Source organism: Halichoerus grypus, chromosome 12 (genome assembly GCF_964656455.1).
Source record: "Halichoerus grypus chromosome 12, mHalGry1.hap1.1, whole genome shotgun sequence".
Lineage (NCBI taxonomy): Eukaryota > Metazoa > Chordata > Mammalia > Carnivora > Phocidae > Halichoerus > Halichoerus grypus.
In genome coordinates this window covers 66322214-66347631 of record NC_135723.1, presented here as the reverse complement: position 1 = coordinate 66347631, position 25418 = coordinate 66322214, and the positions used below count along the sequence as shown (strand labels likewise).

Sequence of the window (25418 nt, the reverse complement as noted above, 5' to 3'; positions counted from 1 at the left end):
TTACCTCCAAAGCAAAACAAGTTCAGAAGACATAACCTTAGCAGACCAAAAGCATGTAAGCAGCATTCTTGAGAATAATCACTCAGTAAATCACGTTGGCCTTTCCTTGCCTGGGAAGATGATTTTTTTTTTAATTCTGCAAAGCATTACTGACCTTCAGTTTCACCTGCTGCTTTTGCTGCTGGCTCTCATTAGTAAACACCTTGGAAGAATCTCAGAATTGTTAATGGAAAAATGATTAATGGAATCATTCTCCCTAGGGGTCAGTAGACTCATATGCCCTGAGACCCTTGCTAGAACTTCACTTTCTTGGGTCACCTATGCAAAAATCTTACCTTCATGGAATATGATAGCTAAAAACTCGTGTAGATTTAAAATGAAGAGGGAAACTCTCTTCGCGTACTGGAGATTCTGAAAATCTACAAACAAACTAGAGAACAGAGCCTCAAAACTAGCTTTGTGGTCGTTTAATCTCCCGGTGCTTCAAATTTCTCACCAGTACTTAGTGTATCACAGTACCTGCCATACCTGGAGTAGACGAAGCATCAAATAAAATGTTCTAAGTACGTTGAAATGCACTCTACAAATAACACGGGCTTTTGGAGTAAAAAATTTAATCTCTTACTAAACCATGTCGTAGATCTGTGATTTGGGGCCTTGGCTCTCTAAACCTTAAGGTTCCTCCCTATAGAACAAGGGTAAGAATAAACACTCCCTCAAAAGGTTCTTATGAGAAACTTCTTCATGGTAAATGTGAAGGTGAATTACAACCTAGAATGTTCTGGGTTTTATTTACAAACACATGTATATATCTAATGTACGATGACTGCTCACTTGCTCCTTTTTAACCCTCTTTTGCCCTTGGGAATGGCCACATTTTTTTTCTCCTATGCTGTTCCAAGTCTGACTCTGTAGAAATTAAATGCTCTTGTACCTTCCTGGTCACAAATAGTTTAACTGTATACATTTTACATCAGATAGGTGACTAGCAATATGTGAGCAACTATCTTTTCCATGGTTGTATCACTAACAGTGAAGTTACATCTGATCATGCTGACTGGGCTCTATCTGGCTTGCTCTGGAGACTTTGCATGACTCCACTCTGTACCCTTCTGTGCTGACCTAGAATTTAGCTGTCAAGGGGCCATCTCATGTTCCAAACCAGCCATTGCTCCAGGAGCCCCTTACTCTTAATCATCGCAGAATCCATCTGGGAAATGATCACAGAATCCATTCAAGAAATGGATCATTCAGATGGTCCTACTCAGAGAGCAAGGAGAAACTTGCAGCCACTCATTTCAACCTGAGCAAAACAGGGTTCTAAAAATACACACACACACACACACACACACACACACACACCCCAACATCTTTTATTTTACCAGAAAGAAGGCAAATTTTCTCTTTCAAGCAGTACTGCAAGAGCAAAGTATTGCCCAGCTCTCAGCTAAACTAGTTCTACACTAGGCATACTTGAAACTCACTTGCGGAGTGCTTTGCCAATTCATGTAACTTTGAATGTCCGTTACATAATTCTCCCAAGTTCCTAGATGGTCTAGTGAAGGGGACTGAATCCCTTTCCCACATGTTTCAGATGAAGGAATTGAAACCCAGAAAGGGTAAGCAATTGAATGTCAGACAGGTGCTGAAATCCAGTCTCTGAGTCCTGTGACATCAGGGGTTCTTGACATGCCCACAGCAGTTCTCCTGAAATGGAGCATCCAGGGGGAAGAGGAGATGTTTTTATTTTAAAACAGGTATATTGAGGTATAATTCACCTACCATGCAATTCACCCATTTAAAATGTATAACTCAATGGCTTTTAATATATTCCCAGAGATGTATATTCTTCACCACAGTGAATTTTAGAACATTTTCATTATACTGAAAAGGACCCTCACACTTCTAAGCTGTCACCACCCCAAATATCTGTCCTCCCCAGACCTAAGCAACCACTAATCCATTTTCTATCTCCATGCACTTGCTTCTTCTGGACAATTCATATAAATGCAATTATGTTTCTTTCACTGAGCATAATGTTTTTAATGTCCATCAAAGTTGTGGCATGTAGCAGAGCTTCATTACTCTTCACAGCTGAATAATATTGTACTGCATGGATATAGCCCACTTAGTTCATTCATTCATTTATGAATGGACATTTGGGTTGAATTGTTTCCACTTCTCGGCTATTTTAAATAGTGTTACTATGAACATTCGTGTACAAATTTTTGTATGGATGTATATTTTTTATTCTTTTGGGTATATACCTATGAGTGGACTTGTTGGATCGTATGGCAACTGTATGTTGAACTATTTGAGGAACTGTCAGACCATTAACCAAGGTGGCTGCACCGTATTATGTTCCCACCAGCACTGTATGAAGATTCTAATTTCTCCACATTAGTACCTGCTATTATCTGTCATTTTTATTATAGCATATCATAGTGGGTGTGAAGTGGTATCTCGTGGTTTTGATTTGCATTTCCTTAATAGCTAAAGAGGTTGAGAATGTGTTTATTGGCCATTCGTGTATCTTTTTTGGAGAAAATCTATGCAGATGCTTTCTTTAGGTATTTGGTATCATTCACCAGTGAAGCCATCTGGTTCTGAGCTTTTCTTTGGGGGAAGCATTTGATTACTAATTCAATCTCTTGTTATACATCTATCCAGATTGTTTATTTATTCTTGAGCCAGTTTTGGCAGCCTGTCTTTCTAGGAATTTGTCCATCTCATCTAGTTATCTAATTTGCTGTCAACAGATGTCATAGTATTCCCCCATGGTTCTATAAGGTCAATGTGGGGATATAGTTTTAAGTTCCTACTTCAAAAGCACAGTGTGTTTGAAGTTCATGCTTTATTGTAGAAAAAAAAAGCCCTATGAATAGATCTATTGTAATACAAAAGAAATATTTACATTATTTACTCTTGAGTAAAAATGAAGTACTAGAGAGTTTTTATCCTGTTCTTTCACTACCCTACCCTCCAAAAAAGTTATGGGTAGCCCAGTTTGAGATAAGCATGACAAGATAAATTCTCATCAGGGAGAGATTCCCATATTTTCTTAAGACAGCCCATCTGTCTTAATTGTGCTAAGTTCTAATTCCCAAGGTTTCACAGTGGACTCACAAACTGGAAAAACAGGACCAGAGGGTTCACAAATTTCATTGTACAGATCAATCCACAAAGCATCCCTGTACTGTCACAATGGAGAGGAAGGAGATTGCTTTGTTAATGTGTGTGTGTGTTGGGGTCTGTGTGTCTGTGTTCTCTGGGCTAGATGGCAGTGCAGGGATCTTGACAGTCTCCTATCTCTGGAATACCAACAGCAAAAAATAAATAGCCGAAATGCAATCTTTTTTTCCCAAATGAACACGAAAGAAGAGTATTTTTAACAGAGCTATATTTCAGATTATTTACTTTACAGTGAGTCCTGTTTTATTTCAACAAGGGAGATCTTCACCAGATATTCCTTGCTGTACAAAAGAAAATAAAACCCAAAAATGTAACTTGTTTTTTTATAATAAACTGGTGATCTTTATCATGTACGGTAAACAAAGTGGCATTCACATAAACCTAAGATGATGTTTTAATGAATACATTAACTGTAACATTTCCCCTAAACCCTTATAATTAATCACTTGAATTAATGATAAATTAATCATTCAGCATCAATTCCTAGTAAAAGATGATTATTTTTAACTCATGTGTTAAATTCATCAGAATAAAAAATAATCTATTTCCCCTTCTTTATTTTTTCTTAGAAAAGCTGTTCTTGAAGACCACCTGCTATTTAGTGATAAGAATGTTTGGACCGGACCTCGTAAAACTGTGAGTATGCTGGCACATTAACCTGGGCCAGTTGCTGGGATGTGGGGGCAATAGGAAAGCTGCCAGGCAGCTGGATGTACTCACTGAACAAGGGCTTGAGCTGTGTTCCTGTTCTTGTTAGTAGTGGAACATTCAGACCTGACTCAGATCCGTTGCCACTCGAGGCAAAGGCTCCCCTTGAATTACATAGAGTGTGGCACCTGGCTCGATTTCTCTTCAAGAGCCTTTCAGGAGGAATTTTAGCAACAAGTAACCAGATCCTACTGTCCGGACCTAAGCATTTAGCCCCTTCTCCTGAGCTCCCCAAAGAGCCCCGGCCTTTCCCTTGTCTCCCAGCTCAGGTCCCAGACCATGTTCTTACGTTCTCCTCTCTCCCCCCTCAGGTTTCCTGGCTCTCTCCACAAGCCCTAGTCCTTGCCCCTCAGGATCCCACATGGGCGCCATTATAATCTGTCTGCTTCCTTCTTTCGCTTGTGTTTCTTTTTTGAGCTCAGGTGCACTGGATCAGATAAATCATATTCCTTCCTATTCATGGCATTTTCTCATCAACGATCCATACATGGCTTTCTTATATTTATTATTTGGTTACTTAGTTACTTTGAATAAAGTAATTAGCTTCCAAACCCACCACCCAAAACTAAGTCTAGGACCTTGATTATAATTTACTCTAACCATCCAGTCCCTCTGTCATTCATTCTCATGCTTTTCTCCATCCACTTAATAAACTCCATATTCATCTTTCTCTTGCTTTCCTTTTTCTGTAGTTTTAGTATCCTTTTTCTGTAGTTTTAGCTGCTGTCACCACCACCACACATAAATACTTATGTTAATATATATTATGTTAAATTTATACATATTTATTTATGCTAATAAATATGTGTAATATATATATAAATAATAAATAGAATAAATATATGTAATATATTATAATTAGTATATAAGAAGTATATGTCAATATAATAGAGAAAATTAATCTTACTCAAATAATGGATTAATAGCTTAATGATTAATAATTATAATTAATGGTAAAATAATATAACTACATAAAATAATTAGAATTTTACTATATTTATTATATATATTTCTTTAAAACTTATTTATTTCTTTAGTTTATGAAGAGAGTATCCCATTGTATATAATCTTTTGGGACCTACCACTTAGATTTATATGTCTAAGTTTCATCCATAACATAACATAGTGTCATTGCTGTAGTTTATTTCCTCTGACTATGTAGAATATTGTGTCACTACAAGAGTCTATTCCTTCATTCTCCCATTGATGGGTTTTTGGGTTGTTTACTGGTTTTTCTTTCTTGTGAATGGTATTATGATGAATATTCTTATGGGATTCCTCTTTTATGTCACTAGCCTCAAAGCAGAGAGGCTCAGAGGCATCATTTCCCACAACTAGGTAGCCTAGAGTTGCAGAATTTTATTTTATTTTTTTTTAAGATTTAATTTATTTATTTGAGAGAGAGAGAGAGAGAGAGAGCATGAGGGGGCGAGGGTCAGAGGGAGAAGCAGACTCCCCACTGAGCAGGGAGCCCGATGCGGGACTCGATCCCGGGACTCCAGGATCATGACCCGAGCTGAAGGCAGTCGCTTAACCAACTGAGCCACCCAGGTGCCCTAGAGTTGCAGAATTTTAAAGACGAGGGGAACTTAAAATCATACGGTCCACAGTGGTCATCCGTGCTAAGTTGTGCTGTATACCTGCCTCCATCAATATGTACCTCACTCTGTTATGATAAGTGATTTCTAATGAGCCTCGGACTGGGAGTGTCTGGAAGGCAAGGATGCTTTCTTTTTAACTCCTACTTCTATTACTGTTCCTGCTCCCTAACTGGATTCTAGGCTTGCAGTCCTGCCTATTGGCCTGGAAGTTGACAATCCACATTCTAGCTGGCCAAATATCTTTTAAATGCCAAACTAATATGGCACAAACATAAAGTTCTTCAGTCTTCACACCTTTTGCAGGATTCCTTAGTGATATACACAGGGCTATTTATAAATCAGTCCCTGAGGACGTTTTCAGATTCATCCCTCCACACTCCAAACCACTTGTAATTCCCCACACACACCAAGAGGTTTTGGCCTCAGGACATTTGCATAAGATGTTCCCCCTGCTTGGTGCCTCTGAAACCTCTACCCCCAGACAAATTCTACTTCTTTAGACCTCAGTTCCAGGGTCTCTTCCTCTGGAAGCTTTCCTGACCCTCTGCAGGCTAAGACAGACAACACTTCCACTGCTGTCACCACCACCACACACACACACACACACACACATACACACACTCACACACTTCTGGGACCCCGTGCAAACCCCTAGCACAACACTTACCACATCTATGTGTAATTTCATTCTCCATGGACTTTTCTGAGTTGCTAACTAGATTGAAAGCCTTCTGAGAACCAGGACTGCATTTTATTCATCTCTGCATCTCTAGGTACTTAGCAAAATACTGAATATGTGGAAGGAAGGGAGGGAGGGAGGGAAGGTGGAGGAGAAAGAGAGGGCTTTGTATCTTCAGGGCTTGGTGCTATATTTGAGTCTTCAATATATATTGAAGGCCTTCCATAAATGCTTGTTGAATTAATTATTTTATTAATTATTTTAAAAGAAAAAAAGTATCACTACAGATGAGCTATGACTAGACTGCTCCAAAGAAACTGCTTGAACATATTAAAACAGAAAAAGAACTTTTTAGCCTATCTATTGAATCTGCTTATATACCTAGTATGAGGTATATGAGTGCTCTGGGGGAAATGTCAGCTTGACCAGAGAGGTTCTGCTGGGCCTGGATCAGGGAACCAGAGAGGTAGGTGGAAAAAAGTCACAGAAGCTAAAGAGGGCAGTGCATGCAGATACCCAAAAGGGGGAGCCAGAGATTAGCTACCACGTGTATTGGGAGTAAAAGGGCTGTGGCCTAGGTTGGTTGAGAAACCCATTGTTCTTCTGTAGCTGGCTGGAGAGTGGCAAGTGCAAGAGACATAAGCACAAGGATCAGAGAGGACAGACAGACACTATACTACGTACTGCAGATGTGAACTGTACAAGGGACAGTCCCCATCTCAAACGACAACAAATGAACACAAGGTGTTATAGAAGAATCGTCCCAGCAAACCACCAAAAGAGGGCCACTCCCTGAGTAGGTGGCAGGGAGGGGAGGACATTTTTTCCTTTGAGATGACTTAAAGTCCTAAGACAACAAATTCTCATTAGTATTGGGTGGGCCATTTGAAGAAAGACATATGTAGTAAATCATCCCTCTTCATGGTTCTGTCCACCATTAGTTTGATTTGTTAGTAATTTTCCAGTACCCATATTAGTTGTTTGCTGATAGACATTTCTCCTCTTATAGTGTGCTCTTCTTACAACTTGTTTTAATCAATCACATACAGTTTGGGGTTGATATAGGTGCTGAAAATGACAAACTTATGATTTAGTTTTACCTGAATTTCAGGCTTCCAGTATTAAATGTGTTTCCTAACCCAGAGGGCATCCCTCCTCATTATTTCATACCAGTCGATTCTCAATGATTCAGCAATTACATTTCCTGCCCATTGACAAGCCACAGGATGTTTTTGGGAAGTGGGACACCTGAGCACTCAGGCATTCCCCCAAGAACCTGGGTCATACAGGGAGGGGATAATTCTAGGAGCAACCAATCCTAGCCAGTGACCACGTGCTAGGTCCTCCTCTACCTGGTTTTGACCTCCATCATGCCATTTGTTGCCATAGCAAGCCTGATCCTTGTCTTCTGTACATCTCACCTTGCTTCCTGGGATTTATTTATGCTTTCCTCCAAATCATAAACTCTTGTATTCCAAACCTAGGAGCTCTCAGAGATCAGGAGAGGCCTAAGCTACTAACATTTTTTAGAAGAAAATGTGTAACGGGGTTTATAACATAGTATGCCTTCAATGTAATTAATGTATTTTTTAGACACCAAAAACACAAAGCAATATCTGTGCCAGTCACAAGATAATTACAGCAGTCCCCCCTTATCCAGAGGGGACACATTCCAAGGCCCCCCAGTGGATGCCTGAAATCAGATAGTACTGAACTATATATACTATTTTTTCCTATACATACATACTTGTGATAAAGTTTAATTTATAAATTAGGCATAGGAAATGATTAACAACCATAATAAAATAGAACAATTATAACAACACACTGTAATATAAGTTATGTAAACGTGATCTCTCTCTCTCTCTGTCTCTCTCTCTCTGAAAATATTTATTGCACTGTACTCACCCTTCTTCTTGTGATGATGTGAGATGATAAAATGCCTACATGATAAGATGAAGGGGGATGAATGACAAGGCATTGTGATGTAGCATTAGGCTACTTTTTTTTTCATTATGTTCAGTTAGCCAACATATAGTACATCCTAAGTTTTTGTTGTAGTGTTCAACGATTCATTAGTTGCATATAATACCCAGTGCTTATCCCAACACGTGCCCTCCTTAATACCTATCACCTGATTACCCCATCCCCCCCACCCCTCCCTTCTGTAACCCTCAGTTGTCTCCTGGAGTCCAGGGTCTCTCATGGTTTGCCTCCCTCTCTGATTTCTTCCCAGTTATCCTTCCCTTTTCCTGTGGTCCTCTGCTCTATTACTTATGTTCCACATATGAGTAAAACCATATGATAGTTGTCTTTCTCTGCTTGACTTATTTCACTTAGCATAATCTCCTCTGGTCCCATCCATGTTGATGTAAAAGTTGGATATTCATCTTTTCTGATGTCTGAGTAATATTCCATTGTATATATGGACCACATCTTCTTTATCCATTTGTCTGTTGAAGGGCATCTCAGCTCTTTCCACAGTTTGATAATTGTGGACTTTGCTGCTATGAACAATGGGGTGTATGTGCTACTCTTGACCTTCAGATGATATGTTAAAAGGAGAATCATCTGCTTCCAGACCACAGTTGACCACCAGTCACTGAAACTATGGAAAGCAAAACCACAGATAAGAGGGGGACTAGTGTACAAGATTTAGAGAAATGAACAAATTCATAGTGTGCTATGGGTGTGGTCCAGAAATTGGATAAAAGTATTAAGTTGCATGAGGAAGATCTTCTTTCAGTGTTGTGAGTATATCTCTGTGACTATATATTAATATATAAACTTTCTTTGAAAGTGATGTCAAGGTCTAAATTTGAGAGCTTTCATGTGTGGAAGGCCCTATCCTCACTCCCTGCCATAGGCTGTTACTCTGTCTATTAACCTGTCTGTTAACCCTGACCTTGCTCCCTTCTTTTGATTTATGGTGATGATCATCATCATTGACTTCATTCTACTATGATCCTAATTAAACTTGTTAATTAGCTCTGCCAAATGTGTTGATGCCTCCTCCCCCACCACCCCTGGTCCCCCACCACCCCTGGTCCCCCACCACATGCCTCATTCCTACACACCTCTATACCAGTAAGGGTAGTAAAAAGAAGTGAATTAAAATGTGACTATTTTGGGGTGCCTGAGTGGCTCAGTCGTTAAGCGTCTGCCTTTGGCTCAGGTCGTGATCCCAGGGTCCTGGGATCGGGCCCCACATTCGGCTCCCTGCTTGGCAGGAAGCCTGCTTCTCCCTCTCCCACTCCCCCTGCTTGTGTTCCTGCTCTCACTATCTCTCTCTCTGTCAAATAAATAAAATCTAAAAAAAAATAAATAAAATGTAACTATTTTGGTCTTTTTGCTGCTATAGGAAAATAATATTGGGTGGGAATGGTTATTATGAATTTGGAGATTTCCCAAGGATTTCACATTTTATGCATCACCTGAGCTTTCTGCCCCATGGCTCGTAAAGAGCACATATGCTACTTTGCCACTTCTTTGCATCTTGTACATTCTAGTGGTCTTACACTTGTCTGGATTTATGATGCTCAGCATTTTCTATTCTTGTCCAAAGGACTGTTTCTCACTTTCAGTCTTCTGATGATGAAGCTCTGATCTTAGAGGACTCTGGGAAGAGCACCACATACCTAGTTCTCCTCTCCTATTCCTCAGTGTAGAGACCATCAGCCTCACTCTCTGACTGTGGGGACCCCACTTCCACTCCTGTAATCAAGTTCACTTACTTGAAATTGTGCTCTATTTGCAGAGAAAATGAATAGGTCTTGAAATCATATGATTAGTTGGTGGTCCTGGATTACCACAGATGGGATTATTGGCTGTAGGTTAAAAAAAAAAAAAAGTTAAGCAGAGCCCTATTTATCACTCTCCTGAGCCCACTAAATATTAGACCCCCATAAAAACAGCAGTCATCAGTTAAATAAACGAACCATTAAGTTGAGGACAGATGTGTGAAAACAGCCACCCTCTCCTGATTACTGACCCTTAGTAGACATTAGTTTGCTAATGGACTTTATCTGCTATATACAGCTTGACCCTCAACTTAGAAGATGTGACTTCCTTTTATACTTTAAGTTACCTTCCCCTCCACCTCTCATGAAGGAGCCCTGGGGCCAAGCAGATGACTCTCTTTCTCCCTCTTAACTTAGATGCTCACAAAAACTTAAGAAGCCATCTTGCCAGGCCTCAGACAGAGATGGAAACGGGACTTGGAAGCCCCCAGGAACACAGGGGCACGTTCTCCCCAGGCTTCCTCACTGCACAAACTGGGTTCTGACCCCTGAACCCCATCCTACAGATTAGTTTTCCAAATGCTCAGTCCACATGGCAGAAAATGACATTATAGTCCCAAGTCACTATAGCTCCTATTATTCTGGGAACAGCCCAGAATGAAGTTGAAATCTTTAGTACTAATTCTAAATTTCCATAAGAGAGAATCTGACTGATCCTGCTTGTCCAGTGTCATCCAGTGAGGTCCAATCAACGGGCCAAGAGATAGGGAGTACAAACACAGTTGCCGGGAACCTGCCCCTATGGGTGAAGGGAGACTGTTAAATGATCATGTGAGCTGGGAAGAAACCCCAAAAAGTATCTTCTAAAATCTAGATCTGTTTTTCTGAGATTAGTCTCTAGATATTACCAACCTATGTTTATAGATTCTTTTTGTTTTGGTTTTGGTTTCATTTGGGTTGGGTTTGAATCAATTATTTCCTTGAAATAGTTACTAAAAATCCATACTCTATTTGTTCCTTCATTTGAAGCAGCACATTGTTCTCATTCTTCTTGGTAAGAAGAGTTTGGGGAGTGTCAGGTAGAAAATTGGTATGGAAGGTTTGTTTTAGCCCCTTCAAACTAGATTAAACCAAAATATTTGAAAACACTTTCCTTATACCATCCTGGGGCAGGGGGAGTCAACTATATTGTATTTTCTTCCAAAAGAAATATATTTATTTTAAAGGGAAAGAAAGGATTTGGATTATGCCTTAAAAATAATTTTAGGTGTTTAAGGCTTTATCACACATGATTTTTTTGCTATAAGACCTAGCAAACTTTAAAATATTGTTTCCATCAAATGATACCCCTCTCCATTTTTCCTTTCCCAGTTGTATTTGTGGCTTCTTCTGAAAAGAATCACAGTGCCCATGTGAGAGGCTGACCACAGCTCAGTGCTGTCTGTGTCCCCTTCCCACCCCCAGGACCTTATTCTAAACAGAGGAGAGAACAACGCGGCAGGAGATCGTTATGATCTGGCAGCTACATGGGGCTGGACTCAAACACCAAGCTAGAATCCATTCTGGGGATTTACCTTCCTTTGAAATAAGTTCTATTTCCTAAATGCCCGAGAGATCTTAAATAGCCTTTGTTCTGTCCCATTTCCCTCCAGGCTTAGCACAGATATGAATGCTGATGTGTTGTGTCATACCCTGGAGTTTTGTAAGCAGGACCCTGGCCAACCATTGTGTCATCTCTACCCGCTTCCCAAGGTGAGTGGGTTTTCACTTTGAATGTCAGATTATGGTGACATGCAAGCCCTTTGGAAATGTTGTAAAGGGAGGTTCAGCTTCGCTGGCTCAGGGGTTTGGGAACAGAGAGAGGCAAAATGACATTTTCAATTACATCCTGTGAAATAATGTTGCCCTAGACCCTTCCCCCCACCCCATGCTGCCAAAGAATGTCTTTCCTATTTAACTATCGTAGACTATAATCTAGAGGTGGGCTGGCAGTAGGTGGGAAATCTAACCAGCCAAGAAGATAAGAGATTAAATTTCTCTCTACCATTTAAAAATCAAGCAGGTCACTTTTGTAGAAAGATAAACTCATCCAGTTTGCCCAGGACTTTCCTGGGATAAGCCCTGAAAGTCCCACATCCTGGGAAAACCTGAGCAGTTGGTCATCCTAGTCTGAGCTTTATTGTACTCACCCAAAAATGGATATAATAAAATGCCTAAAATACCTCCTTCATAGGTTTGTTGTGGGAAGTAAGTTAGCTAATACACCCAAAATGCTCAGCACGATACCTGCTACATAAAAACGTGTTAGTAGAAGTGTAGACATATCATTATTATCAATATCATTATTATTCAGATAGCTCTTCAGAACACCCTGTGTGCATTGTATCATGTTGGACAATTTTCAATTGGAAGACAGCAGACACGGCTGCAAATGTTGACAATATTCTCAGCTCATATTCTGAGTGAAAGTATAATATTAAATCTGGTTAGGCCTCAAAATATTGATTTTTCAGAAGCTTCCTATAAATTAATTAATTAATTAAAATAAAATAAAATAAAATTCTATGCTTCCTATTCCAGAATTGTAGTTTTTCTGTGTATGACACAATAGGTTTCTGTTTTATATGTCATTTCCTTTTTATTCTCATTGAATTAAAGTCAGTTTAACACTTTGTGGCCTAACCAATGAACATGATGCTTCTGACTGACAGCATTAAATATCATAAGCCTGTCCCCTTGAGAAGGAAAAGAGGGGTGTGAATACCTGGAGTATAAGCGCATGTCATGCTTCCGAGGTCCTTGACTGCATGTCAATTACATTTCCCCGAATTCTACCTGAGAAGCTTTGAAATCCACTAGTTTCTAGAAGGGATAGGAACTTTTAATTAAAATTTTTTTTCATGTGTTCAAATAGCATGTGAATATGGTATCATAATATTCGCTATTTGATAATGCACAGAGGAAACGTGTCTCTATGTACAAAGGCGTGTGATACAGGTTTTTTGTCATTTCCTTTCCTTAAATAACATCATGTTATATATACATCACAACCCTAGTTATACATAGTCACAAAATGTTCAACTTTAAACTGTCCTATGTAAAATGACATTCTTTATTTTCGTACCCTATGGAGTTTATACCCAGAATACCATTTTCTTGTCTTCCCATCACAACACCCTTTGCAGTTCCTAATTTGGGAGTGTTTCAGCCATCCTAGCTGGCTGGGAGGGAGTGGGAGGATTTCACCCTAGAAATGGCTCAGCTTGCACCCCAGCAGGGCTCAGCTTGACGTTCCCCCAGTCGATGTTCTGGACCTTCATCCTTCTCCTCAAATCCCCGTCACCAGCATCCATCCCTACAAGTGCCCCAGAGAAGAGGGGCATTTGGTGCAAACATGGACAGCTTCACTCTCTTCTGCCTTCAAGATTTCTTTAATAGCAACAACTGATACTTCCTGAAGACTCACTATCCTACATGGTGCTGCGCTTACCCTTCACCTTATTTAGTCCCCCAGACAACTCCAGGATGGAGGCACCATTGTTTATAATGACCCCTTTTTTTAATGTTGCAGAAACTGGGGTAAAGAGGTTATGTAACTTGCTGAAAGTCGCTCCCTTAGGAAAGAACAGAACTGGGATTCGTATCCCTAGCCTGCTGAGAGTGGATAGTTAATCTCTTATCCATTGTCAGTGTTTCTGAAAATCCTTCCTGGGGTGTCTCTTCACCTCAGTCAGCTGAAATCCCACCATCACAAATAACCAATGTCAAAATGTTGGATGTTTTCCTTTTAATTTTTAAATTAATTATTATTATATTGATTTTTTTGAGAGTTATGATCATGTATATGTAATTTTTTACTCTACTTTTCCCCCTTAACATTAAACTTTGAGCGTGTATTTTTTAATGGTATATATCAGACCTTCTTTTCATTTCCATGGCACAAATTACACCTACAAAGCAGGTGTGAGTTAGTAGGTGGAATTACCTACCTACTAAAGATGTAAATAATTTCCAGCCTGCTGCCAGATGCCTCCCTCATGACTGTCCCAGTCAATACCTACCCCACAGTGTAGCCACTGTTCTAAAATCTATCACCACAGGTTAGTTCATTCATATAAAGTTCTGTTCTTGAATGTCATATCAATGGAATCATACAATATGGTCTTCTCCGTGTCTGATATTTTTTTGCCTGTGGGGGTCATTGTGTTTTGCGTGTGTAACAGTATCACTGCATGAAGGATTCCCACAATCATCCTTTGATGTAACTCCTACTCTAGCTTCCTAGTTAGTCCAATCAAATTCTGCTCTTGCCTGCTTTCCAAAAAATTCTCCAGATGCCAGAAAGGCCTTTCTATGAAGTAAATTTGATCTTGTCACTCTACCTCAGTGCCTTGCTGTGGAAATCAGTTTCTCCCTCATTCTTCAACTGGGTGGACTTCCTGTCCTTCAGATCTCAGCTCACATGTTGCTTCTTCAGGGAGTCCATCCCTGACTCGTCCTACATACCCTTCTTGTTGAAGCTCTTGTAGGCCCCTCCACGGAACCTGCCTTGTTTTAATGAACAAGTGTTTAATGAACAATGAACATGATGCTGCTTCCTGGGATAAGCCCTGAAAGTCCCACATCCTGGGAAAACCTGAGCAGTTGGTCACCCGGGTGATTGCCTGTCTATCCATCTCTCCCACTAGGCTATCACCTCCAGGAGGACTCCGCCTTGGTCACCACTGTACACCTAGTGCCTAGGATGGTGCCTCACACATAACAAAGAAGTATTTGTCAAATGAATAAACAAAGTGCCACTAGCTTCTCATTTGCATCATTGATGGAAATTCTGATTTCCCTTACTTCATGGACACATTAATTTTCCCAGTGCCTATCTCTGTGCCCAGCTTATGATTTCTATATTGCCTACCCAGTTAGGTATACATTTTCACTTAGCATTTCAGGATTCTCAAAAAGCCTTCCTGGACTTCCATGGTTATCCTTGTGTACCCCCTGCTGCGGCCAAAATGGAGTGATTGGCTCTCTCTTGAGCTCACCTTAACCTTCCCACCTCTGTACCCTTGTTCTCAATCATTCCTCCACCCAGGATGTCCTGTCAATACCGGGCCCACCCTTCGAGCTCACATCTCTTGTCACTTTCTCTGTAGAATAATTCCTAATCCTTTCCACAAAATATTAACTCTGCTCTCCACCGGCATCATAAATACCTTTTGAAGTACTATGATGTGCCAATGTTGTTCTAAATACTTTATGTACATGAATCATTTAATCTTATGAAATAGGTATTGTTGTTGTCCGCATGTTATAGATGAGGAAAGTATAGCACAAAGATATTAAAATATTAAGTTTACATAGATTTTCTTATTAAGATGTAAGCTTATCAAGGTGGCAGGTCTGCATCTTGCCCGTCTTTGTTGCTTCCATTGTGCCAGGCACGTGTTTGGTGTCTGGATAATACACCAGCGCTGCACTTGACATGTGTGATCTCATTTAACGGTGCTCCTAGGGGGTGGGGGTTATTTTACAGGTGAAGAAATTGAGCCTAGGAGAAGTTAAGAGATTACAAAGTTAATAAGTGGCAACGAGAGGATTCAGCCCCAGGTCTGTTTGTCTTTAAAGCCCAAGCTCTTCCCCACTGTGCTCTAGGCCTCACTGCTGCTCCTGGGGTATAGTTACTTTTAATTGAACCACTGCTCCTGGGCCAGTAATTTCTCACAAGCAAGACTCCGTACCCTCAGTGTCCTGCTTTGCATGTGTTTCCGATTCTGGTAAAATACAAATAATGCCACATGAGTCATTGCCCCTGTGAAATGCATGCTGCAGGGTGGAGGGGAAAAAGGGGTCCTTCTGCTCCAGGGAGCTAGTGGGCAGAATCCAGCAGTGTAGAGCAATGGGATCTGACTTCAGTAGGAACAAAAGTACAAGTGGAACCACATTTAGGGACCTTAATAAACTGCCCGTCATCTATGGCACAGTTGACATTCCAAGCCCACTTTTTGCCCATCCTTTAGCTATGGCTCATATCATTATCTACCATGTGCTCAAAATGACAAACGTCATCCATAATTAACTGAAGCAAGAAACAATCTACAATGTTCAGCTGGCACCAGGAGGAGGGGGGCGGGGGGGTTGGAAAGGAGGACAAGACAGGATAGGAAAGGAACAGAAAGAAGAAAATTGCAGACTGCATTGTAAAGACCACCCAGATGGTTCTGTGTTACCTACTTTGAGGGGATTATTTATACCACTCCTACTCTCATTTGCATCCAAAACAAGGCAATGCCTGCTGCTGGAACGTGCACGCGCGCATGCTTGCATGTGTGCATAAGCAGGACCCTGACACTGAAAATGGAATGCAGTTCCTTCATGTGTACCTTGTCACGCTTGAGTCGTGTCTTTATTAGATCAGTGTTAGAGTGCACCCATTGGGCCAGGAGCGGATCCTCCTCAGCTTTATGCTGCTCCCTCCAGGCATACCCTGTAACTTGGAACAGACGCCCTTCCTAACCACCCCAGAGCTGCAGGGACATGCTACATTCACAAACATCTCAAAGGCATAGTCAAGACCTACTTCACACCACTTTGATCCACATTAAAAGAGAATTATATTCGAGCATGTGCTCTAGTGCAGATAGATTCTCCTTATTTCCCCGGGGCCTCCAACCCATTTAAAGGGCTGTGGGCAATGGGAGGGGGGAGTCAGGAATGAATTTGCTTTAAGATTCCATTCTACCAGTTGTGCTTGTTCAATGTAAACATCGCAGGTAGGAGAAGGGGCCTCAAGCAAAGGAAGAGAGGTAGCCAGATGCCAGCTCTATATGGGAAAAGAAACATAGATACATTTATCACTGGGTGAGGGAGAGTGAGAGGGAGGCTGGAAATGTAAACAAGGGGCAGATTGGAAGGGCTTCCAGTGTTAGAGTCATTCAAATACTGGAGTAAAAATTAAGCATGTTTTGATATTTATTTCACACAACAAATTTTAAGTACTTGAAATCAGTCAAACAGATTATTTAGTACATTTCAAATACAAAAATCCATAAACAAGTAAAATGCAAATATACTGAAATATACATTAAATGTATTCTAATATAAAAATAAAATATTGCTTCAAAGAAGCAGTACATAAAATAAAGTTTAATTGGGGTTATACATGAAATGCGATGATCTTTTTTAAGTCATCTTAGTCTATCATGAGGTCATCCTTTAGCTATGAAAAACTTCCCAGTTATTTCTCATTTGTCATCATCTTCCTATCTCATCTCACGTAAATGGTGATTCTAATGCAGACACCATCTTAATACCAATTTTAAAAATTATTTTAGAAAAATAATAAACTGCTGTAAGGGGACCCATTGCCTTAGGAAAGCAATCCAGACTTTGAAATGGCCTTTTCCTGAGTGAGTCTGATTGCCGCAGGAACCCGAAGTTCTCCAGTGCAGAGTGTGTGGGAGTGTATGCATACACAGGGAACTCATGCTTCCTTGGGACCCAAATTACCACAAGGCTGACATAAAAAAGCTTGGGAAGGAGTAAGTTTGTACTCTTTTTATGAGAAAATGTCACATGACAAATTCTTGTTCAACTGAGACATAAATAAGCTGATCTCAGGAACTTACTTTCATTTCTTAAATATTAAGTGTAAAATAAAATATCTAGCATCTCTTTTAATTGAAGATCTCAGGTAGTAAGGTTTAGGAAAAATTACAAATAGACTGGAATTGAACATTTTCTAAGATTCATGAATCACTACATTTCATTCTGTACAGTGCTTTCAGATGTGTGAGCTAATCTTCCCCAAAGTTTTTCAATGAATTCCGTTTTGTCCAATATGGTGTGTGTGTGTGTGTGTGTGTATTTGGGTAAATTTCTCTACTCCATCTCTGTTTAATAAGACCCAAGTCTCTAAAGTCCGCCTTTGTCCTCTCAACATTGTAATTATGACTTGCCTTTTTTGTGTGTGGCATGTGCACAGAAAATAAAAATGAATTCAGCGCTCTCAGTTAAACAGAATCTCTGTGTCAAACAAGGAAGAAGAAAAAATTACTTCCTCTGTCATCATCACTACATTGGAGTTTCCATGGCTACTGACATGGACAATTCTAGCAAAATAACAGCTAAAAACTAAACAGAAGCTTCTCTTCCTATTTGGTTGTCTGGTCAACGTCTCCAATTTGTATTTGCTCTTCCCGTGTTCTCCACCCTAACTCTGTAGAGTATATGAGTGTTTTCTCACACATCCAAGCTTAGGGGGAAACAAATCATTAAATAATAAAGAACCATTTTTGTGATCATCAGAATTTCAGGTTAAGGAAATTTCCTTCTTGAATGATGGCTGATCTTCAACTGTGACTTGGCAAACTATTAAAAAATCAAATGTTACTTGTGAAGGGAACATACATTCAAGGAAGAGTAACCTACAATTTTGGAGCATTTTTTTTGTGTACTACCTCACTACTCTGGAAGAGTTAATAAAATTTTCCACTTTATAAACCCATGTTTGTACCTAGAAGTAACTGGGACCAGAAATGGTACTAAGGTCAAAAGTGTCTTGGGTGAAATTGATAGGCTTTTAAGGCATAAAGAGTCATTCTTTTATTCTTGCAATAGACTTTACTAAGCTCCTATTGTGTGACAGGCACACATTAAGGCTGAATGATAAAAGGCAATGACAAAAACAATTTGAGTTGTTACACCCGTACCAAAAGCTGGCCTACATACTTGTCATATAGCATTTAAAGTCCTTCCACACAATTGCAGGCTTATTCTGTTATCCAAATTTTACAGACAAATCAAAATTCAAGCAAATTGCTGGTTGTGGAGTTGTTTATTTGACAATGTTTGTAAAGTTCCTATTTAAACATCTCAGGAAATTTTGAACAATGAGATAAATGACAGGGGGATATAGCCTTCTAGATGTGGAAAAGTCGAAAAGGGAATAGAATATATTGCCTAAAAATAAACCCAAGTGCATTGGAGATTCTTGTTTTTGATAAAAATAGCATTTCAAATCAGTGGTACAACACTGGCTTATGCAATAAATGGATGGAACTAAAGACTAGCCATTCGGAAATAAAATTTAAGCTAAATGTTTATTTCTTACAGCAAAATAAAACCCAAATGAATTAAAGGTTGAATCATTAAAAATGGAACCATAAAAGAAGAAAAAGCTGAGCAATTTTATTTGTAATTTGTGATACAGAAGTCAGATGAATACATCTGACTAATAAAAAACCCGCCAAACACAAAGTCAAAAAAAATAGTAAATGGGGAGAATGTTTTTGTAATATGCCACACAAAGAATTGTTTTTCCACAATTCAAAGAGCTTTTATAAGATCAAAAAGAAAAAAAAAAATGAGCAAAGGCCACAAACAATTAGTTTGTAGAAAAGGAAGATCAAAGGACCAAAAATGTAGGGGGAAATACCAATCTTCTCATAACTAAAAGGGTGAAAATTAAATGAGATTCCAACTATCTCTTATGTATTTTGCCTCCACAAAACTCTTTGAAAGTCATTAGACAAGAAATTATCGCAGCAACAGAAAGGCTTTAAATATCAGAGACCACTAAATTAAATTGCTCCCTGAAGACTTGAAGTCTTAAAACACTAACAGAACCGAGGAAAGCATTAAGCCCTGTGCTTGGATATACAGTCTACTGTTCAATCTTTTCTCTGGGCATTTCGAGGTATCTCAAGAGAGATACCATGTTGTATTTTGGTGTAAGCCCATATTTGGAATCTTGGAGAATTTATCTACTTAGACTTGCTTAGAGACTAATTTGGAGGTCAGTTAACTCATAGAGATCTTTGAAATCTTCAAAATAGAGCAGTAATAATGCAAATTTAAGTTACCGTTTCCTCTAAGTAGAAGAAATCAAATGATTCCAAGAAAGATACTTATATGGTATTCAAGATTTGAAAATGTTTCTTGCCTACTTTGGAAAAGTTTAAAAAAATGACTGTTTCTTTCCTGATAATATGCTTCTTTCTTCCCTTAGCTCAAGAAAAGCTAATGACTCTAGTGAATTCTAACTGTTCAAAAAGATACTTCAAATTTCGAGGTTTTTTTTTTAAAGATTTCATTTATTTATTTGACAAAGAGAGAGCACACAGGGGGAGAGGCAGGCAGGGGGAGAGGCAGGCAGAGGGAGAAGCAGGCTCCCCGCTGAGCAAGGAGGACCCTGGGATCATGACCTGAGCTGAAGGCAGATGCTTGACCGACTGAGCCACCCAGGCATCCCCTGAAGTTTTAATCAGTGGTCTCCCAATATCCACTCTTGGCCCTTGTCTTCACCTAAAATAGTCACCCACATCAGAACTCAGTTCTGAAGTCATTTCCTCTAAGAAGCTTTTCCTGACACCCCAACTTCCTTGCCTTTCATCATATCCCCTCCTTCCAGACGTATTACAATTGTAATTAACAATTGCACAATAAGCTAAATAATTATACAATTATTATTTAACATCTGTTCCTTCTGTTAAGGTATAAACTCCATGAGAACAGATAACCCAGCTATTTTATCCCCCAAGCACATGCTGTTATGTGTGATTTCCCCAGAGCCCAGCACAATTCACCAATTTCCCCAGAGCCCAGCACAATTCACTTACTTATTAATCAGTAAGTATTTGTTGAATGAATAGTGGACCCAAAGAGGTCCACATCCTAATCCCCAGAACCTGTGAATGTTACCTTCCATGGAAAACGGACTTTGCAGGTGTGATTAAGTTAAAGATCTAGATGGGGAAACTATCCTGGATCATCTGGATGAGCCTGACATAATCAAAAGCATCCTTATAAGAGAGAGGCAGGAGGATCAGAATGTGAGAAGAAGATATGGCAACAGAGACAGAGTGATGAGGCCAACAGCCAAGAAGTGGGTGCAGCCACGAAACACCGAAGAGGCAAAAAATGGATTCCCCCTGAAACTACAACTGTTAGCCCAGCTGACACCTCGTTTTTGCCTCCTAAGACTCATTTTAGACTTTGGACTTCCTCCGAAACTGTGACATAATAAATTTGTGTTGTTTGAAGCCACTATGTTTGTGGTAATTTGTTACGGCCACAATAGGAAACTAACACAGATTAATTGTGAAACACTGGACAAGACTGATCTAGCAACCTGAATGCAAAAAAGATAATAATAATAAATAACAACAACAACAAATAGAATATTATGTTGCAAAACAGTTGGCCTAAAACAACCCAGCGACTGACCGAACCACACTCACCATCTAACTAACCCAGTTATTTGCCAGAAATCCTGTGTTTAAAGAGTAGGACAATCTCTGGTAATAAGAATAGCCCATAGAGTCTGGCCCTGGAGAACTTCTACACATGCACAGACTCTAGGGAAGAAACAGTCAAAATGTAACAACGGTGTTGGTTGTGAAGCCTTGGACAATTTTAGCAGCACTGGCTCTTGGACTTCTCATCTCTAAAGTGGAATTAAGAACTGTTAATTCCTCCCCTGCTGTCGGTATAAGGTGAAGAGATACAGCATATACAATGCCTGGGACAGACCTGGACGCATCAAAGAACCTCTGTATGTGTGCAGTGATGGTGGTGCGGCGGTAAAGTCGATGGATAACATCAGACAAAAGAGCGGAAGGGGAATGGTGCTGTTTAAAACAATGCTTTTTAAAAAGGTGCTGTTTGGGGAGAAGGATTAGGGTAGTATGATTAAATACATTAATGATACTAATAGCTCTACAATGCAGAATTAGCCCAAGAGAAGGAAAGAAAAAAATTTAGCTAATGGTAAAATACGTTTGAAGAAGAGAGATTCAGTGATAAAAGGGAATGCATTTAAAGATAGTGGCTTTTTTCTTTCATATTTTCCTCCCTCCCTCCCTCCCTCCCTTCCTTCCTTCCTTCTTTCTTGTCCCTGGAAGAAGAAAGTGGCATGAACTGACTTCATTTTTTTCCACACAGCTAAGAATCATAAATGCCCTTTAGAGCTGGGCATTGTTGGAACATGAAAATCAAATTGGACTTTGGTACATCTCATCCTACATGTTGGAAAATCACCACTGTAGGATACGGTGGAATATAGATACAATAACAGATGAGCAGATCCCACCCAAAGGCCAGGCATGCCAGGATTTGATAAAACCTTACAAGCAGAGGAGCTTCCCACCTTTGTCTTTCTACTTAATGGAAATCACCTCAAAGCACTTTTCCCCCTTTCTCTTGGCTCTTGTAGTCTGTCTTACACTGGAGTTATTATGCGCTTACTACCTCCAGTGGGCAGTCAAGTCCCTGGAGATAGTTTCTCTCAAATCTTGCTCCATTTGTGAATAAACTTATACCATTAAATTTGAGGGTGTGGAAAAAACCTGCCCTAATAAAGTTCTAGAAAAGATCCAAGTAGATCAGTGATCTTCCCCCCACTCTCAACCTCCTCCACCCGCATACGTGCCTGCTCTTCGACAATAAAAAACACGCATCTAAAATCATCATTTCACTTCCCAAGGGGCTTTCTCCTTTGTGGGTACCTGCCATTGCTGTCAGGAGTGTGAAGTGAACAAAAGGCACTTTCTGTAATTTTTAAATCTACCTGCTGCTATAATTGATAGCAGAGAACGCAATCGCTAAAAATTGTTCACCGTAGAAACTCATGCCTAAAAATACTATTTCTCTTTACTTCTTTCACTCCTGAGTGTATCAGGATTTAATTATTTAACATCACAAAACCTGAGAAGGCCCAATTAATGAATGTGTCTTGTCCAATTCACCAATACTCCTAAAATGTCAGGAGAAATGATGTTGAGTTCTGGAGCATTCCCTGTACACTATATTATTTACATGCTTCCCCACCGTAGACAATACAGTACACTGTGCTTTGGCTGAAAGATTTGAATGTTTGGGAAATGCTTTTCTAAATAGTGCTTCTTACCACAAAGTGGCTGGAAGCCTTGAATATGCTAATGTGTGTTATGGCTCTCTCAGAGGAGCGTTTAGTTCACAGATTTCCCAAACTTTTTCAACTTAAAACAACAACAGTTTTCTTTTCTAGCACGCCTACTAACATCTCCCAGAGGGGGATTAAAAGCACAGGTTTTGTGCCCAAAGGGTGTGAACTGAATCTGGACTGTGCCACTCACTGGCTCTGTGACTTTGGACTTTATCCACTCTAAGACTCAGTTTACCCCATCTACAAAATAGGAATAATGGTAATTATTACTTAACACTTGCTACATTGTATTCTAATTACATTTTATTGCCAAGCCTCTCTCCCAGGTTATAAAACCCTTGATGAGAAGGAGTATGTCTCATTCACTATTACATCCCTAATATATAATTTGCCACCCGGCCTAGACAATCAGTGTTTGTGGAATGAATGAATAGAATGAATGAATGCACAAAGAAATGACTGACTGAATGACTCTTTCTCTCTCACGATCAGTCCTACACTGGCTATTGTGCTTGTACTTGCATTTCCACACAGGTGCATAGGTTGTTGCCATACAGATCCAGTTCTCTCCCCTGATCCTGTGATTCTTTGCATTAAACCATCCACACTCCATGTGAATTCCCCTTGCCATTCCCTTAAGCCCTGATGAAACCTTTGAAGTCATATTTTAATATTTCAGGCTTACTTTGTTCTTGGAAAGCAGTGTGGTCATGGTGGAAAAGGTGTTGGAGTCTAGAGACTTGAGTACTACCAGCTCTGTTTGCAGAGTGGCCTGCTTACATTATGTAACCTCTCTGTTTTCCACTCAGAGTAGTTTTCAAGAGCATTGAAATACAACCTACAGGGGCGCCTGGGTGGCTCAGATGGTTGAGTGTCTGCTTTCAGCTCAGGTCATGATCCCGGGGTCCTGGGATTGAGCCCCATATCGGGCTCCTGGCTCAGCGGGGAGCCTGCTTCTCCCTCTGCCTCTGCCTCTACCTCTCCCCCTGCTCATGCTCTATCTCTGTGCCTCAAATGAATAAATAAGATCTTTAAAAAAAAAATACAGCATACGTTTTTGTAGGCTGATGTTATAATTACTGTAATTTTTCCAGCTATGTGTTGGTGACATAGCAACTCAAAACCATCAGTTGCTGTTAACACTAATGTCATGCTTACTATATGCAGGGCACTATTCCAAGTGCTGTCTTGTTCAATATATACACACACACACATTATTATCATCCCCATTTTGCAGATGAGGAGAGTGAGTCTCAGAGTGCTTAAGTAACTTGCCCAAGGTCCCACAACTAGAGAATGGCAAAGCTAGGATTCAAACCCGCAAGCTCTCTGGAGTCCAAACTCATTTTAAATAGAAGATGATGATGGAGACCATGACCTAGCAATCAATACAACATTTAAATATCTTCCACTGAAGATTGGTAGTCACCGAACCTCTCCTCTTGTCCGAAGACTTTGGGCTGGTTCTGGTCTGGATGAATACTTAAATCATTCTAGACAGAAGTGTTCCACAAACTACCATAGATATATGTTACTATGTACTATGATCAAGCAAAGGGTCGACCTCTACCCCTCTAGCAGCCTGCTGGGACACCGTGCCATATTGTCCTTGGAGTTTTCCAAGTCCATGAGTAAAGAAATACACTCTACATATCCATGGTTCTTGGGACTCTAAGCTCCCATGCTGAGGGCTTATCTCTCTGTAAGCCTGTGTGGGGGCCTCCTTGGCAATCCACTCATGAGAATGTTAAAGAGACCCTGAAGAGGATTTGAAGCTGGAATAAGGACACACTATAACCAGAGGGAGAAAGTAATGAGAAACTGGAAAGAGTCAACCATAGCAAATTGCAGATCAAATGAGCACTCCAGAGCCAAGCCCCTTGTTGTTGATGGAGAATCTGCTTATGCCTCCGATGATTGCACTAGCTGAGTCATAAAGACCAGTGTCACTTCCGACCAGAAAGGGTTCATATCCAGCTCACTATCTATCCCCAAACTTTCTCTCAACCCCTGATTACAGTTGCGCCCTCCACTGAAGTCTCAGTTTTTTGGAGGATACAAGAGTGGTCCTCATACTTTAGAAGCACTGCCTTAAACACCAGATTGCCAACAGTGAAAGGTTACTGAAGGGAGAGAGCAGTTATCTTCATTTGCACAGTGCTAACAATTTGCCCATTTGCCTGTCGTCACAACAAGCAAAAAATTAACTTTTCCAACTATCTTTGTTTGTTTTTATTTTTTTTTAAAGATTTATTCATTTGAGACAGAGAGATACAGAGAGACAGAGCATGAGCAGGAGAAGAGGCAGACGGAGAGGGAGAAGCAGGCTTCCCGTTGAGCAGGGAGCCCGATGCGGGGCTTAATCCCAGGACCCTGAGATCATGACCTGAGCCGAAGGCAGACGCTTAACCACCTGAGCCACCCAGGCGCCCCTCCAAGTATCTTTGAATCCTTATATCCATTTTCTTCTGGGGACAAAAGATCAGGCCTGGTATCCAGATTCTCTTTTTTATGTTGGCATTTGTGAACTTGAACTGTGGGAGCAAGTGGTGGTCTGGTCAAGCCAGGTCCTGGCGAAC

The 25418-nt window shown here is 40.2% G+C and overlaps 1 protein-coding gene across 4 annotated transcripts in view; it reads left to right on the top strand.

The window, feature by feature from the left end:
- Window positions 1-25418, top strand: part of AOAH (acyloxyacyl hydrolase) — a 165138-nt gene that overhangs the window by 34028 nt on the left and 105692 nt on the right. For all 4 annotated transcript variants that reach the window (XM_078059463.1, XM_078059462.1, XM_036101073.2 and 1 more), the window contains 2 exons: window positions 3762-3828; window positions 11573-11672. In XM_078059463.1, the coding sequence (XP_077915589.1) occupies window positions 3762-3828; window positions 11573-11672 (167 nt within the window). The remainder of the gene's footprint in view (window positions 1-3761; window positions 3829-11572; window positions 11673-25418) is intronic.